This window comes from Ammospiza caudacuta, chromosome 5 (genome assembly GCF_027887145.1).
Source record: "Ammospiza caudacuta isolate bAmmCau1 chromosome 5, bAmmCau1.pri, whole genome shotgun sequence".
NCBI classification, from domain to species: domain Eukaryota; kingdom Metazoa; phylum Chordata; class Aves; order Passeriformes; family Passerellidae; genus Ammospiza; species Ammospiza caudacuta.
Window position 1 is genome coordinate 15,346,770 of NC_080597.1, and position 18,988 is coordinate 15,365,757.

At 40.1% G+C, this 18,988-nt stretch overlaps 1 protein-coding gene across 1 annotated transcript in view; it reads right to left on the reverse strand.

Annotated features, from left to right (window-relative positions):
* Window positions 1–18,988, reverse strand: part of ITPR2 (inositol 1,4,5-trisphosphate receptor type 2) — a 241,630-nt gene that overhangs the window by 68,191 nt on the left and 154,451 nt on the right. The window contains exons 38-43 of the mRNA XM_058805787.1: window positions 7,519–7,627; window positions 5,775–5,962; window positions 4,484–4,667; window positions 3,634–3,890; window positions 2,517–2,717; window positions 455–565 (exon numbers count right to left, since the gene is read on the reverse strand). Of these exons, the coding sequence (XP_058661770.1) occupies window positions 455–565; window positions 2,517–2,717; window positions 3,634–3,890; window positions 4,484–4,667; window positions 5,775–5,962; window positions 7,519–7,627 (1,050 nt within the window). The remainder of the gene's footprint in view (window positions 1–454; window positions 566–2,516; window positions 2,718–3,633; window positions 3,891–4,483; window positions 4,668–5,774; window positions 5,963–7,518; window positions 7,628–18,988) is intronic.

The following is an 18,988-nucleotide window of genomic DNA, read 5'->3' on the forward strand; positions in this document are numbered from 1 at the left end:
TCACCTGATGTATTGTTCTTTTTCACAGCATTTCCTTCTCAAATAATTTTTAAGAGTTCGGTATTTAGAGAGCATGGTTGACTTGCTGCATGCTATACAGTGTGGCTGTTTATCAATCTTGAGAGATTTTACATCCACAATATAGACTTCTCATGCTACCTGTGTCATGCCTGATTGATAGGATTTTTAAAAAAAAAATCCTATCAATCAGGATTTTTGAGATGTTTGAGACACAGTCCCAAACACAGCAGTGGGTCAAAAGGCCTGTGGCAGAGGGCTTGATAAGGATTCAGAAGCTGAGATGAACTCATTTGCAAGATTTTTTTTTTCAAAGGCTTCTGAGGATACTGTGCTATGGTAAGATTAAGTACATGTCAGGCTGCCTAGAGCTCTCCCATAGGTATGTCTTCTGTTGCTGCCCAAATTCAAACAAACAAATTTCCATATACCGTACCTTGAGCTGAAGCACCAAGTCCATGCAGTATTTGCCAAGAGGGTTTATGTCATTCAAGATGAGAGCAATTATAATATCAATCCCATTAGACTCATGGGTGGCTATGCATGTCTGCAAAACAAGAGAAGAGAAGGGAATGGGGCAGGGGCAGAAGGGAGGGGAGGAGTGGGAAAAAGAGGGAGATGATACAGCCAGAGGGAGGGAGAGAATATATACATCAGCAAATTTCCAAAAGAAGGACCCAGAACTTGAAACACCTTGCAAGAGCAATGAAACCTTCAGTCAGAGCAGAACAGCCTGAAAACACACCACAAGAAGTGCTGGGGGAGACTTGTGTGTACAGAACTAACCCAAACACTGCCAGTAGTGAAATACCCAACTGGAAAGAAGGTGGGGCAAGCTAAAATCTGCTCCCAGAGAATCCTGCAGGGCTTGGCACCAAGCGGCACAACTTGCAGACAGCAGCCCTCAGGAGCACTGCCAGACTTAGCTGAGCACATGCCAGCCTCAGACATAAAAGAGAAGCTTGACTGCAAGCACAACCAAATTTGCACGCTCAGATTCTTCATTTGCCCTCAGCAGCCAGAATTAATATTGCTGTTGCAGTACAAAATGTTCATGGAAATCAAAGTTTTTTCCATGAACCTGGACGTGTCCTGTAAAGAAGAGTATTTCTGGATATGGAATTTAAAACTGTATTTGTGAGCAGTGGTACTTCCCAAATGCCTTTGCAGCTGGAGTTCTGGACCTTCTAGGACTTGTGCAGAACAGCCAGTTATACAACAGCCTATGGCACTTTTTCCTCTGGCAGGTTTATGGGACAATAGGAAAGGAAAAGACAGAGAGAGGGGGGAAAATGAAAATGTGAGAGTGTGGGACATTTGCCCCTAAAATATATTGAATTAGAATTGCAGTTGGTGTAAACAAGTGCAACTCAAATCCTGAGTGACTTCCCAGCAGATAGGTCAAAGTAATAAAGTTTAATTCATCATTCCCTTCCATATCAGTGTTCCTCCAGTGCTTCTCACATAACTTTGTTGGAAAACATGTTAACTTGTAACATTTTTTTATCTCCAGTCCTGTAGCTATACTTTTTTACAGTTGTTTTTCCCATCCCCAAGTGGTTTAAATATTACTGCTCAAAATTTATCCACTAAAGGACTTCTGTTTGTTTTTAAAATATTAAGTAAAGGCAGCTGATTACCAGCAATGGCAGTAATAGCACTTTACATTTCATTGGAGCACATTAATGAAGAAGCATTAATATTACATGTATTTCTTCAGCTATTTCTAGCATAGAGAACAGATTGCTTCTGTCATTTGCTCACCACAATTTTCCCACTGCTAATCTATAGCAAAAATTCTGCAGTTTCATCCACTATGACAACTTTATTGCAACTTTAATTCTCTTCAGATCAAATATGGCAGCATGTAACCACATCCTTTACATTTCTACACTTCTTTAGCATGGCACTAAAGAGACTTTTACCAAAAGTCACAGCTGTGTGACTTCCAAAGGCTGCAGTGAGGAAGGCACAGAAGATCAGAAGCATGGTCTTTAGTGTCATCCATTTCACTACTGATCCATAATTAAAGATGCTAGGTGGTATGGCAGGAGGGTAAGTTAAACCTTGTGGCAGTTATGTGAAATAAGGAAAGTAAGTGTTAGCAAGATGTACAAACACCAGCAAAAGCAAAATGTGTGAAAATGAAACACACTGAAACACAAACAGTCTCTTTGCAATGCACTTCCAAACCTCTGACTCCAAATCCAGTCTCACAAAGTGAGGGTTAAGCCATGGACACAGCAACATGAAACATGAAACTCCCTCCAAAAGGTCTGCAAATTCTCAGAGGAAGAAGAGGTACTACAGGAAGAGTCTGTTTTGAGCTCTGACTTAAAAGGGTTGCTCAGGCCTCAGGAAAGCTTGAAGCATGTTAAGACTAGTCATAGCAGCTCCAAGTGAATTTATGTTATCAGGAATCCTCAAAGGTTTGTCATAAGCAGCCTGACAGCAACATTCAGGTACAGCCTTCTGCACCCAGAAGTTCTTGAGCTTACCTGGTTTTCATGGCATGGCCCCTGGCAGTATTCTGTCAAGCTTTCCAGGGTCTGGTTGACAAGAGCCACGTTCCTCTCGTTGATGTAAAGCCCCAGCAAGCCCAGCCCACCTGTGGTGCTCCCACAGATGCAGTCCAAGAACTGAAGGGTCTCACAAACGAGGTTGTAATTTGTTTTATTGTTTTGATGTCTTAAGAAATTCTGGTGGGTGGAGGAAAGGAACACAAAACAAAACAAAACAAAAAAACCCCAAAACAAAACAAAAAAAGGAAGAGAGTCAAGGCAAACAAAGTATTTTAGTATTTTTTCATGAAAATGTTAAAGGATACAACTTATAACCATATGACTACTGTGTCTCAGGTACTGAAGTACACTGCACTACTATAGAAAATATAATAGGCCTTCATGCAGCAATTGAGAACTATTACCTGATTAAATCATGGAGCAGGGAAGGCTTAGGAAACTGAACTTGGCAAACATCTGCACTGGCCTTAAATGTCTTTTATACATCCTGCAGACCTGCTCCCAGTCACCCATCACAGCCCTTCTCTTGGAAGCTGTTGCCCCACAGCCAAGCAGGTCTGGTGGCACATTGTGGAGCTCAGCTCAAACCACCCCAACCACAGCTGGAAGGGGAGGAACCACTCCTGGCCACGGCACTGATGTATATTGGCAGAAAATACATTTTGCAGAGGTTGCTATGGGGACAGTAATTTCTACCAAAAGAACTGACAGCAGGGACACACAGAGCATCTTAAAGCCTTCAGCTGTGATACTCTGGGAAAGGGGCAGTACCCAGAAACTTCCTGTGCTCTTCAAATCTGTGGTAAGTGATTACCAACTATGCACAGGAACCTTACTAACAGGGACATTTAGACCCTGCTCAGTTCCATGTGGCTGTGCTGAGATCCCCAAGCAATTCTGAGGATATAAACATGCACTCCTCCAACACAGAACCCAAATGGTTCTTGGAAAGGGTTCTTTTATCCCTTGGACCCAACATTTCAGACAGCCCTATTCTGTCACAGGGGCCAGGCACAAGTGTGTTTTTCTCCCCTTATGAAGGTGCAGCCCCTCTAACATCACCCCTATAAAAGCTCAGCTCAAAACCCTTTACCTGGAGCTCTCGGTTGTGGTTCTCACACAGCAGCTGAAGAAATCTCAGTATTGGCTGCATGATTGCAATGGCAGGGCTCATGATTGCTTCTTCTGCAGACTTCTCTTCTGCATTTGCAGCATCTGCTCCTGAGCCCACCAGGTCTATTTCTGGGTCCATTTCTCTTCTGTACACAGAGTAAGCCTTGGAGGTTGCAGAGGATGCTTCTGTTAACTGTCCTTTCATTCCCTCCTTCAGATGCAGAGTTGAATCCTTAACTGAAAAGAAGATAATTTTCCTTCATTTCTGAAAGCCTGTCTCCCCATTTGATTAAACAATAAGAAAACAATAATAATGAATGCAACTTTTCCTTTGTTGGTGTCTAACTCTTCAAAGACCTCTAGGCAACTCACAAAGACTATCAAAGCAACATTCATGCAGGGATAGCACGTTCCAAATAAACCACAAACCAGAGTGAAATAGAACATTAACACAAAAAGCCTTACTATTTCTCTCCCATATACAATAAATGATGAGAACAATGGGAAGACCACAGGGTGGGAAATCAGTTCCTGAGCCTGCTCTTGTGAAATATCCCCAATAGCAGCAGCCTCTGCTTTGGCTCCTCTAAAAATACAGCTCAATATCTTTTATTGATGCAAACTGGCAGAGCTTCACCGATTTCATTAAAGCTAATTCCTTGTGGCCAACCTGAGATGGACTGTAATTCAGAGAAAAACAGGCAAAATATGCAAATTGGCAATGATTAATATTAAAGCTTATTGATCAACTCAGCAGAGCACCAGTGGTGTGGCACATGCAGTGTCAATATAAAGCCCTGCTCCCCTCTCTCCCAGGGGTGCCTCCTTACCTCTCTTTTTGGGAACAGATATGGTGAGGTCACTGTCATCCTCCTTCTTTTTGCTCCCCAAATCAATAGTGTTCACTGTCACTGTGGATCTGATCTCCTGCTGAGCAGCTTTCATGCGATCATACAGCACTTTAAAGAACCTTTCTGACTTCTTCTGCTCCTTTAGTTGCTGGTAAGTCGAATACTGCAAAAAAAAAAAAGTCTTTAGATATCAATCTTCTAAGGAGGAAGAAATTTAAAAAATACACTTTTTTTTTTTTTTTTTTTGTGAAACAAATGATGAATAATTATTTCACTTACACAGAACAAATGTTGGCCACTGCCTGACCAGTTCTTTCACAAAGTGATATACAAGGCTGGTAACAAATACTGATGATAATATTTTAAAATTAGGGTAAAATGGTGAACTGTGCTATTTGCAGTCTTTTAAATGTCACAACATTGTACTTGAAGTTAAATTACTTTGTGACACTCTCCATTTCTCCAGACTTACTAGTCATTATATTCCATCTACAAATAACAGTGAAAAGTGACTTATTATGTAACAACAAGAGAAAGCATGGGACATCAAATATGCAATATTATAGCTTGGATTATATTAATTTTTTGGGCTACAGACAGAATTTATTATTAAATATTATTTTATGTTATTAATTCCAGTCCCTTAGTATAACTGTCAAGCAGGCTGAGGACCATTTGAAACAATTTGCAAACAATCCCAATTCTCTCGTTCTTCCCTCCTCATATTAATTCTCTCTCTTTCCTCAAACATCTGATTTGGCTAAATCTGGGTGACAACACCTAGAAACCATAGTTTAAAGCAAATATATAGAAAAACACCTAGAAACCATAGTTAAAAGCAAATATCTTCTATCAACTGGAATACTGGTCTTCTCAAATGACCAAGGTTTTTTCTCTTTGGAGATTTTGATAAATGTTTCTGAAGGTTTCTAGAAAATAATGTGCTTTCATAAACTTAGAAGTATTATAATTTTTAGATATAATTTTTAATTTTACGAAGACTGACATAAAATAACTGGAGATAATGCTCACATGGCAGTGACCAGATTAAAAGCAGCACAGTGCTACACAGAGAGGGAGAGCTGAAAAACCTTTCCTTCTCCCGAAGAGCTACTGCATAGTAATAGGGCATATTTACATTTGTATTACAGTGGTATATATTCCAGTGACAAACTTCTCAGAGAACTCACAGCAAAAAGGTTCTCTTTATTTGTCTCCAGACCACATGCACCTGAGAATCAATATGTGAATAAGCAGATTAAACAAGTACCTGTGTTTGCGTATTTCCACCTTCAAGCAGCGCAATACCCAGCAGAATGCCCTCGGAGAAAATCCTGTCATTTCTGGTGTTCACTATCACATCTATGACCAGCTCTGAGGCACCTTCTTTGTCCAGGAGGCACTGGATATCAAACATAGTCACCCCAGACTTATCTGCGTCTTGTCCTGAAAATCCACCTGCAAATTAGACAAATACACAAATACCATTCGTGTTTGCTTCACACACATATATGAAAATGAACCTATTAGTAGTGATAAAGCACACAATAGCAATGTAATAAATTTAATTTTGAAATTCTGTCAGGCAAAGTCCCCTTTGATAAAAACAAGATTTTTGTATGAAACTGCAATGTTGGGCTCTAAGAATAAGAAATAAAACAAATCCCTAAGTCATTGTTCTGTCAGGATATTCAGACAATAAATAAGATGGAAAGGACATTGATTTGTTCAGTGAGCCCTTTTTTAATTCCACTGCTACATGCACAAAACTGTGAGTAGGGTCATTGCTCGGAGATCCTTTTTAAATCTGCTCTTCAATCTCAGGCCTAATCTACAATAAAACTGTGTCCTGGTAAATCCACCCTGGTTATGGGTCTGACCTTCCAGCCAAATGCTTTTGCCACCTTCCAGATCATCATCATTACCATCACCATTATGATGCTTTTTTTAAGAACACAGACCCAAGTTAATCCAAATTAAAGGTGTGGGTTGAAGAAATTTTGCTAAATTGTATTAGCTCATTAAATCAACCACCTTTTATTATCACAGATGATCATCTTTCCTGCTATACTTACTTCTCTAAAGATGTAACTGTGCCTACTTCATTAGTAAAAATACAGTACTGCTTTAATCAGCCAGTACTACTTTGATTAAACTGATTAAAATGCTTCAGACTTTGTGATGATGCCACACACACACACACTTTTTAGAGAGAACTAAAAAAATAGTAAAACTGCAGTCTCTTATTTGTTAGAGAGCAAAATTTGGCACACAGAATGTTAAGACTGCAAAGATTTTCAGAGTCTATATTGTAATAGTAAAGAAGGAACAGCTGGGTAACATCTGCAAAAGTTGACAAATCTGGGCACGCTTTCAGTGTGCACCGAAAATGCAAAATGCAGTTCTGACCTGGCTCCATACCTAGCTCCAGCCTCATTTCCTATGACATCCATTATTATGGGTTTTCCTAGAAATCACCCTGCAGTAACTTCCTGTAGCTTCTACAGTAGAATGATACACAAAATTAGCTTATAATGGACCTACAGAGATCATCTACTGAAACAGGAAGATAGGACAGGTTCATCAGAGTCTTGTCCAGTAAAGTTGTAACAAGAACTGACACATTCTACAACCTCTCAGAAAAATCTCTTCTGTTGTCTAAGTATTTTGTGAAAAGCTTTTCTTTAGATATTTTTCATGTATCAATAAAGGATCTGGAATGTCAAAAAATTCTTTAATTTCCAGAAACAACATCATCTCTCCAAAAGTTTTCTGCTTCACTGAATTTCTGGATGGTGATTTCCTGGTACCTGCTTTGGTACCTCCAAATGCACCATCTGAGACAAGTGTGAGCAAATTAAAAATAGAAGAGTCTGATACTACCTCTCTTCTAAGTGCTTACAGAACACGTTTGATTTATTTACCAACTGAATGCCTGGAGCATGTCCAATGTGCCTATTAGAAAAAATGGTGCTGCTAATTTTGCTCTCTTTAAATGATGTGTGTTGATTTACCTCCCACTTGTGCAGTTTTGCTGTAGCTGGCAGACAGGGGCCCATTCATACCACTTCCATATTCCCCTTTAAAGTACCGATACAGGAGGATTTTCCTTAAAGTGTTGCCCTTTAAGAGAAAAATAAAAATAGAAGAAATGAGAGTTATGGCCAATTTCCTTTGTTCAAAAAGCAAGCTGTTTAACACAGATACATAATTTAGTAGGTCTTTCCATTATAATTAGTAAGCACACAAACAGGAAAGTTGTCCAGAAAACAAATATCTAACAGTCTTATCTAACAAATCCCAGGGGGAAAATTCTAAAATAGTGTTGTATAAACTTTTTTGAAGTTTGTTTTAAACTTATTGATTATAAATAAAACACCTCCACTTCAGTAATTCTGACTGGCTATCTGTGAGATATGTATATTGAAACAAGCTCCACAAATAGCCAGTGCTCTGCAGTCAGTGTGTCTGTGCCCTACCCTGCCATGGCAGCACTTTCTTCCTATTTTCTGCAGCTGAGTAGTACCACTCCCTTTTCTCTGATCTCAGATAATCCAGCTGATCATCTGAAAGAAGCCACATCACACAAAATATTAAAACAGAGATATGACATTTGATAGAACAGCTTAAAAAGCATTCTCTGTATTGCCTTGTTCCTTGACTTCCAAAACCACAACCAGTCAAAATTTGCATGCAGCTCTCTGAAGATCTTCCCTTTTATTTCACTTATGTTCTGCAACACAAGACACCCTGGATTGAGAGTCAGGGGTACCAATTACTTGGCATTTTTATTTTGCCTTCAGTCTCCACAGAACACCTGCAGTCAACACTCAGTTTTACAGAGGCAGAAGGTGACACAACAATTGTAGGTGTATGTGTAACCTCAGATTTCAGAAAGAGGAATAAGTAAGATCTCCAATGCTCAACACAGAAGGGGGAAAATGGTCACTTCAAGTGTTTGGCATTAAAATTGAACATTTTTCCCCTACTTTTACTAAACTGCTGGTTTTAATGAAAAAAAATTTGAAAAATATGTGCACTAGAAGCATTCTCAGCATTCAGCAGCTTGCCAGTGCCTGCACATTAGTGCAGCAGTCAAGTTTTCAATCAAAACATCTCTGTGGCCACCACAGACAGCAGGCAGCAGGGAAGCAAGTCCCAGACACTCTCACTCCCACTTCCCTGCTAACTTGGCAATATTTCCAGTGGCAACCACACACCACAGAGGGGCTTCACTGCTTCATGGACCTTGAAGACAATAGCCTTGTCCACCTGAAAAAAGTGCCAAAATGCAGGGCTTTGTGTGCTGCCCGACAATATCAACCAGCCATTCTTTCCTAGCTCTCCCATTCTGGTGCTTTCCTTTGATAAAATAGTCTGAATAGTCTGTACAGAATTCCCTCATACAGCCAAGGAAAGTACAAGGCCTACAGTAAAATATCAAAAGCTACAAATATAATAGCTGCAAGAAAAATAAGAAGCATCACCTACAGGGAGTTTCCTGGGTGGATTTTCCAGGTCAGATTAATCCAGTGTGCTCTGCATGACAGAGCAAGGCAAAGAACCAGAAGTCTCTGAGGACCTCACACAGATTCCTAACCAGCCTGGTTGTGATGGGGTTTAACCTGGAGTGGTACAGTAATGGACAAGTACAGTAACCAAGCTCATAAGCAATTTTAAGAGGGGTAAGAGCACCAGCTCCTCCTGCTCAACATCCTGTCTTTAGCTGAGACCAAAATCCAGTGTCTCACAGCAAAGTGAACCTCATTTTCCTCATCTCCTGAAGAAGAAAAATATATTGGTGATGTGAAAAGGGTTCCCACCAGAACTGATAAACATGGACTGAGAAAAAGGCTAAAGCCCCTTTTCAAGCTTTCGCAGGCATATATATCACAGAATCATAAAACAGTCACACAAATGGGTTCACAGAGCAGAAATCCTTCCTAACTCCCAACGAGGAACCAATCCTGAATGGATCATGTCTTGAGACATGATCTCTTCAACAGAAAGGCTGGCATTTGCCATAGCACTTGACTAACCACTCAGTTTGAGTCAACCTCCTCAACCAGCAACCTCTGCAGCCTGCTGATGACTAATGGTAAATTATATAAACAGTCACAGAGCAGTCATGGGAAGAAACACCAAAAATCATCTATAGATAGTTAAGAATACTACCTGTGGTCACGAGCTTTATTGTTCAACCAGAACAGCCCTTATTTTATCAAGAAGAATGTTTAAAACCATAAAATAGCTTTTGACTAATAAACTGAGTGATTTAGCACTGGGGTCTGAATACTAACTACCAGCACATCTCAGATCTTCTTCCTGCCTTGTTACCTTCAAAGACACCAGGGGATATGAAGATGTTTCTCCAGCTGGCTACAGAAAGGGGAAGGAATCCTGCTCCACCCATACCCAAACTAAGGAGCAGATTTAATTTCTTCTTCCAAGAAGTCTTAATTATTAGGATTCCTGCTCTCTCCCAACCTCCCATGAATCCAGACAATAGTTATAGTTCCCAGAAGCTGAAGTGTCAAGAGTCAAGGATGCCGTGTTTGAAAAGCAGAAATGTGGTGGAACCTCTGCTTTGCCTGACAGCTGTGTCAGAAACGCACCCCAGGCTCAACCCACATATTTGCAAACTCGGGATCCTCATCTCCTCTGTGATGACCTCAGGCAGCCATATGACTTCCATGAGTCTTGTGAAATGAGCTGCCACTACAAAGAGCAGAAGGGCCCAGCCACACGAACCGGGGCTGAGGAATGCACAGAGAAACGCCCAAGGAATGTATCAGAAACACCCATCACCTCCAGCATGTGACTGTGAGGCACCATCCTAGAAAAAGCTGGAAAGACCCAGCTTGTAGAAGAAGTGCTGATCCTGCTGGCATAGGTGTGTGGGAATGCTTTTATGGGAATGCCAGCAAACACAGGCAAGAACAGCCCCATCACACGGACGAGCTTGTCCGGTCGCTGCCAGGACCAGCCAGACAGCCACGCCATTGATGTCCCTGGGAACGGGCTCCTAACTTAGCACAGCCACAAAATTAACACTGCCCAAAAGCAAACGATCACAGCAGCAGCATGAATAAGCAGTTTGCTGCAGCTACTACACACACTTGTGCCACCAAAGCAGAGGCCAAAAATAAAAGCACACTAAGCAGTGCAGCGCTATCTTCCCTGATTACGTTTCTATACGAGGCAAAAGTCCTGGTCTTCCATACTGAAACTCTCCCCTGCTGGCTACAATACACTTTTATACCTCTTATTAGGGTATGCAAGTGACATGTAAACATCACTCAGCTGACTGCAATCCTTCCATAATGGATAGAACATTGTATAGCTTTGGAAAAAACACAATGAAACATAACAGTCTTATTGTTGTTGATGAATACCACTGCATTGTCCCTAACAAAAGCTAGGATAAAGACTGAGGACACAAGAAAGCAACAACTGGATATTGTTGTTGCAGTTTTAAATAGCTGGGGATTGACAGGCAAAAGTTTCCAATAGGGAATAATTATTCTAGTAGGAACATGTAGACACAAACAAATTCCATTTTCTCAGTCCGTATTTCATTATGCTCGTTGGTCTTTAAACTTGATTTAAATGCCTTAATACAATGGTTTATTCACTTGCCCTCTCTGGGCCTGCAAAAGGCTGGTTCCACATGAGGATGTGCCAGGAAGCAAAGGCTGAGAGAGGTACCTAAGGCTTACCATGGATACCTGCATCAGCACCAGCTCTCCCTATTACACCACCAAAACTTATCTATCCTGCCTTATGTAACTCTGCACACTGCTTAAGGAGTTGGAATTATACATACAACATTCTGGAGGCTGAACAAGAGGGTCTGATGATCTCTTCTGGTTCTTAATCTGTATTAAATTAATGAAGTGGAAATGCTCAGATTATCAGTGATTACACAGAAAAGGCAGCTACATCCAACCAGTGATACAGTGGATGATGCTACGAGCATATTTCAGCATTAATCCAGGAAGAGGTATGAAAACTAGGCTTATTAAATCTTCATATTTTAATAACTTGCAGCCAAGTATAAAAGAGGAGCTGCTGGGGATCTCTGGTCTACTAATACAGATTTTCAGAAAGTTTGGAAGAGACACAAAATCCCAGAGAACTCTGAGACGTCTCACATGCAATGATGCTTTTCCAAAAGTACCAGGGAGCACTTACACTTTTTAATTATATCCAGCTCCCTGTCATGAGTTTGATGTCAGTTCTAGGAGAGGCAAAGGAATGGCTGATTTTGCATTCCATTAACACGAAATTAAAGGAAGTTACTATATATTGATGGCAGTTTTAATGTTGGCATCATGTTGTAATAATTGCCTCAATACAGGTTTGCCAAAACAGACCTTCTGAAACTTCTGAAGATTATCTTCTGCTTTTGCTAAAAATAAAAATGTCATTCTGGTAAAGTTTGGTAAACTGTGCAGTGTAACACAATGCTGTAAGGCAAAATTTTTGATTAAGTAAGCCCAGAAGGATAGTTATCAAGTGGCTTAACAACTCAGTGCCTGATAGAATTCAATGTGCAATTTAAAGCAAGAAATCATAAACAAATATATGGGCTTCTAAAGGGCAAACTCATGAAGTATGTATTGTGTGCCTCATTTGGGGCTTTTCTTAATGAAATTAAATCATACAGAAAATAATTATTAATTGTGTTTGGAGAGGACACACACACAAAAAAGAGGGGATAAGGTCAAGTCACTGCTAACAATTTAGGCATCATTTATAAAACTGACTAGAAGTAAACAATATGAGTGTCATTATGTCCAAACCTCTGTATGTCTTATTAACAATAAAATAGAGAACACACCAAAAAAATGGAGGATTCTGTTCTAGGAGGTCATGACTTTGGGGAAGAATGAAAAGCCCAAGAGAAAAATCAGTGCAATGACAAATCCCCAAATCCCACAGTTCTGCAAAGGGTAACAAGATCTGTTATGTGGGATTTGTGAGACTCTCTCACTTATTCACATGCAGGAGCACATTACTGTAGCAATAATACCACATCGCAAGTTAGTGTCCACAGTTCAAGAATGCTGACAAATTGGATCAGGTTTGGAGAAGCTCCACAAGAGTGATTAGAGAATAAAACAAATCTTTTCATCAGAAATTCAAGGCATTCAATCTACTGAGTTTATCAGTCTAAGCATGAACTCTGTTTCTGACTATCTACATAAGAAATCTGATATAATGGATGACTTCAGTCTAAAGATAAAAGGTGCAAGACAGTGGTGAGAAGCTGAAAATGGAGAAATTCAGCTAGAAAAGAGGTAGAGGCAGCTGGGTTATTCAGTTTGTGGGTTATGAATTTTATTTTTATTTTATATAACAGTAGTGACATTTAGCTATTGGAACAGCTTAAGAAGAGGTGTGATAGTCTGTACTGCTGGCAGTTACTAAACCACGACTAGGTGGCTTCTCAGACAGAAACTATTTGAAGATCTTGTGGTCTATATTAGGAGAACAAACTGGGTGAAAAAAATATGTCATCTCACGTAATCTATGAAGACATCATGCTACCTTTTCCTGTAGTAAATATAGATGAGGCTTTCTATGAAGGCTGTTTAAAAGACACCTACTTCTACATGTTTCTTGTCATTATTTATAAATGAAATTTCTAGTCTACTTAGTCTGAGTGCCCACTTCAGGATGATTTTTTTGGTTGTTGCTTATGTTGTTGTTGCTTTTCACCCATTTTGTTCCCTTATTTCTCTTGGAGACAAAACATGGTGGGAGAAGGAGTTTTGTGCAAGTGGTTTCTGTGGAGATACCACAATTGGTTTTAAAAGTCTTTAAATTATGATACAACCTGCTCTTGAAATGCAAGCTGACACAGAAATCTCCCTGTCTCCAAAAGGGATCAGCTGAGGCCATGGCTACCACACGCATGGAGTTGCACAAGCACGGGCTTGGAAGACAGCCCCGAAGTCTTGACTCCTATTATGTCCACAAAGTGGAAAATTTCTGTTTTCATGATGCCAGCAGCTTCCAGGGGGCTCACAAATTGGGAGAAGTTGTTTGTTTTGGGGAGTTGTTTGTTTGCTTTTACACAGAGTGAGCTTTTTCTTGGTTTTGATCTTTTTGCAACAAGATGTTTTCATAGCCAACTGATAGTTGAAAGTCATATATTTTCACCAATAAAATATGACACCCAACAGCACAGTTATTTGCACACTGGGGCGTTTATTCACACCAGGGAAAAAAGCACTTTCAAATATGAAGTTGGGTCCAGCTGGTGTCCAGTTCTGCTTCCACTAAAATCAACGGGAGATTTGCCAGCAACTTAAGTAGGAGAAGGAGCAGACATGCACTTTGCCAGGCAAAAGTGTTTTATCCAAGTTTAAAAAGAAAAAACAACCCAAAATATGCACCAGACTTCATGACACAGTTCTCTTAGGAGAACAGAGCTGGCCACCCACACCTCTCAGCTGTCTCTCATTAGGCAGAGACATCCCACATTTCAAATGTGCTATTGTTCAATCCTACACAAAACTGGGAGGAATCCGACTTCTCTCCATACAAATTTCCTGCATCACAAATACTAACTGATAAACTTGAGACTGTAACTAATGCAGAGATGCATTGACAGGCTCAGATAAAAACAACAACTGAGCATGACCTTCTTTAAAATCAAACTATAGTTGCTCTAAAAAGGAGTTCATTTTTCAAGCAGTCTTTTAATTCTTCTTTCCTTTGCAGTTCTAGGTTCCATAGAAAGCTGGAAGCTTAAGTGCCAAACTATTGCAAAATAACTGCCATTGCCAGTCCATTTTCAATATGGATAGGGAAAAGAATACGGGATACATCACAAAAAACCCACAGGTTCTGCCTGATAACTGTCCAATTTTGCACCCTGAAGAAACTCAGGAAAGCATCATATTAAGAGAAAGATTTTTTTGGCAGTAACTCTAAAAAGTGGCTCCACTAGGAATATAGCAGGAGAGAAAAATTGTTTGGGTTAGTGAAAACCACAGCATTGGGACGTTTATACTTAGACTGAGAAGAAAACACTTTGAAAAACACAGTCTGATTTTGTAATTATATACTTTTTCTATTAGGCCATAAAGTATTAGTAGCTGCTGAATGGGGTTTTTTTTGCTCAAATATCAAATCTCTAGATATGTATATATGTATTTATATATAGAGATAACAAGTCTTTGCTGTGGGCAAATATTATTGTTTATATCTGTCACTTTTGCATATAAACTGTGCACTTACAAACCAGGTCATGTTTACACCTCTGTAATTTTTCCTTTCAGACTTCCTCCAGTACAAGACAAAGCACTGAGATACACAATAACTCAAGTTCTCCACCACAGAAGGAAAACAATATAAGATTTGATCACAATTATTCAGAAGCATTTATGAGTGCACCATCAATAAAAGACTGTAGGAAAAGACCAGATCTGAGAAGCACAATTTTCAAAGACTAAAATTATCTAACTCTTATGCTGCAGGGGGTAAACTTTCAAAGTGATGCACAGGGAGTTATGCACACAAATCCCATTATTTTTTAACAGGATTTCTCTGTGGAACTCCTCATACTCTGCAAGAAAAAAAAAAAAATTACCCCTAAGTGCCCTAATGTGAATATTTACCAAAACAGACACTTAATTTCCAGATGCATACTTATGAGCACTACCGTGCTCTGACGTTTTATGAGCAATTTGTAACAGGCAGCAATGGAAAATAATAGAAATGGCCAAACACCAATTTCATGACGTTATTCTCTTTTGCCATATTGCTATTAGGTTGAACTTCAAAGCCAGAGCATTACAGACACCTGATTTACTAGCTAAGGGATGCTCAGCAGATGCAGTGCCTGCCCTGGTTTGGATCAGATACAGCAGAATCTTCACCTGTTGGCTCAGAGCTTTCAAGTTAGGTCAGGAGGCACTTCTGTATTTCAGTTTTCTGCTCATTTTTACCTGCCACCAGTTCCACTGACTTCTTAACTTCTTCCTTGACTACTAATAAATGATACTAATATGATCACAAAACCATAGCCTGGTTTGGGTTGAAAGGGACCTTAAAGATCATCCAGTCCCACCCCCTGCTATGGGCAGGAACAGCTTCTCCTATCCCAGGTTGCTCAGAGCTCCATCCAGCCTGGCCTTGGACACTGCCAGGGATCCAGGGGCAGCCACAGCTGCTCTGGGCAACCTGTGCCAGGGCCTCAGCACCCTCACAGGGGAGAATTTCTTCCTCATATCCAATCTAACCCTGCTCTCTGTCAGTGTGAAGCCATTGCCCCTTGTCCTGTCACTCCAGGCCCTTGTCCAGAGTCTCTCTCCATCTTTTCTGTGGGCTCCCTTCAGGCACTGGAAGGGCACACTGAGGTCACCTTGAAGACTGTTGATGACACTTCAAAAATTCAGAATTTGTACTTAGGTCACTGCTTACCTTTGAAGGAACCTATGCACTTTCTAAACCAGGTTATCAGAATTATTTTGCAACCCAGGTTATAGGCTTTTCTTTGGATTTGACATGATTTTTGGGTAGTACTAATATAATACTAAATGAGTACTTCTCATTGGTTCTTAACAGTTTCTAGTTTTACTGTGTACATGACATTAAAACATGTCCTGTGCCACTTTCTTCAACCAACAGAAATGTTCACAGTAATATGAATTATTCAGTTAGAAGTGCTCTATATGTCTATATTACTTTTTTAAAAAAGTGATTATAAAAGAAACTAATTTTCAGCATCCTTGCAAAATAATCAAGGGGCTTATGAAGTGTCTCAAAACAATCCCAAGACTGAGTCAAAAGTGACCATTTTTTCCTTCAGTGCCACTCTCCTCAGAACACCACTGTATTCAACACACGGAACTGCTACATTCTGTCTTTCCATAATTTAAAGATGTGCTTTGGACAATGATCAGCAACCCTGTATCCAGAGTGCCCTGAGAGCCAGCCTGACAAAATGATCAACACACCTGACACTTCTGGGAAACGCCTCTTGCATTCTTAGATGGAAACAGATACCAAATTGTTGCTGATTTCCTGGATTTCAGACATTAAGAGGAAAAAAACCAGGTGTGTATATGTGTTTGTGTCAGCCTCCAAATATACTTGTGGCTAGTGCAAAGGAAAACAGCTGGTCAAAACATATTCCAGCAGCTTCCATCCACACAGCAAACCAGGAACAGAAGGGAACCAACCTTGCAGAGGTTCAGGGCAGCAGAAATATTTAAATCATTATCAGTGGTGTGTGGAAACATTGTCTTAGCATCCACCTTGCTGGAAAACCAGTACAAATCTGCTCCAAAAAATAATGTGGGTGTGGTAAGGATACAGCAGGAGATGTCCTAAGTGGTGACTGCAGTGATGGGCAGATTGTCCCTTCGCTCTGTGCGGCACAGCACAGCAGGGAAAACAAAGCATCCCCCTCCTTTTCTAAGCAGAGGAGAACAATTCCCACCTGGAACAAAGCCAGTTCCTGCACTGCTTTCACTACATCTGTGAAATTAGGTGGCATTTCAGACAAACAGAAAAGTAGAGCAAAGTTAGAAAACACTACAAGTCAAGCGCTTTATTAGCTATCCATTTTGACAGGGATAATTTGAAAATATTTATAATTCATGTTCCCCAGTTAAAAAAAAAAAAAAAAAAAAAAAAAAGTAGTAGTAGTAGTAGCAGCTTGAATAAATTTCCAGTAAATTTGGTCGGGAATTTTCTATTCATGTCAACTCTCCCAACTGTATAATCCTTTTCAGGATGGTATCGGGATAAAACTGGCACCTGAAGTCCAGCACCTAAAATTTTGTGCTTGTATGAGAATTCCAGTCTACATTGAATAAAAAGTCCAGAACAAAACCAATCACCCCACCACTATGCTAATTTCTACTGCTCCTGGTCCTAGGAATAGTACTTGGAAATGTGAAACCTGTGCGGCCAGAGCCAGAGTGTCATAAAAAAAAAGAGAGAAAGAAAAGGAAAAAAACCCCTAAAATATGTGGATGGACATTGATTGCCAGATATGGCAAATACCAAATAAATATTAAGCAACTCCTCTGGTAGATTTGCTGATTTTTGTCAGGTCCTTGCTGCTGACTCTCAGCAAGGACATAGCTGTTAACACTTGGCTGTCACCACAAGGAGCCACACCTCCTCTTCCTCAAACAGCAAATCCATTCCCAAGTAGCTAAGAAATAATGGCAATGCAGGATTAGGAGGTAAAGCCTCACCAGAAGGAAAGGACCCCTTGATCAAGTGTGAGAACTGGATCATCTTGTGACTAAAACAATGCCATTCAGCACCTGAGCTCTTGTTCCTGCCCTGGCAAAGGCTGGGCTGCCACAGAGAACAGCTGGGCTCTGCCACATCCCTGGTGCTGAGCTCCTCAGGAGGCTGGAAAAAGGCCTTTGGGAGGTTTATTCCCCAAGAATGGGGAACTAGATCCTGGCTCAGAGCCTGGGCAAGACCAGGCTACCCCACCTCCCATTAATGTCATTCTTTAGTGAGCAGGATAAGCCTCTCCAGGCTCACTCAGGGATTACCCTGGACTTTACCCACTGATTCACAAACCTACAGTGACTTGGTGATGGAGCTTTCCTGGCACATGGTGATGGTCTTTCCTGGCATATCTGAACTTTCTATGACAGAGCTTCTCTTCCAAACAACAGACAGACATTCTGAGTTTTGAAGGCAACTTTTGCTAGGAAAAACCTCTCTTTTTCCAAAGCAGTTCACAATCCTCCCTTTTAAATTAGAGGCCAATATTAGCTTTTCACTCTTGGAGTCTAAAATTTCATCAGTTGAAACAAATAAATCCAATAACATCCTTTGAAGACTGCCATGGAAATAATTCTGACTTTGTGCAGCACTGCAGCAGAAGGTTCATAAACCCCTTCTATTAGCCAAAGTTGCTGCATGAAACTGAGACATTGTATTAAGAGTACCATTTTGTTTTTAATAACTGTCAGAGATATTTGGCTGTCACATCAGAGCCCAATAGTTTTTTAGGTGTCATCTTATTTCAGGAGCAACAACAATTTCTAAATGCCAGATTTCCCAAGATCGGGAAAAAGTTATCTTCTATGTTACACAGAAAAAAACCTGAAACATTGAAGCCACTCTATAACTAATTGAAAAAATGACCAAAATTTGCTTGAAATTAAATCAGCTGTTCAAAGGTACAGACAAGGGGGAGATGAAGTCACATTTTCATGAGCCTGTCTCAGCTTTTCAAATTCCCACTTCTAATAGACAGATTCATATTTATATAAAATTTAATATGCAAGCTGTTCACCCATAATATCAAATTGCCCCTTTATATTTAATATTTGCTAAAATTGTGGAGTTATTTATGTCCCAGATAAGACTGCAGCACATGTGCATTAGCTGTTTCATCATACCAGATTTTAGCATATATTTATTATGAAGCTGTTGCCATTATAATGCCTAAATGTCTATTGCTTCCAAGGAGAAATATATTATCACTGGAAT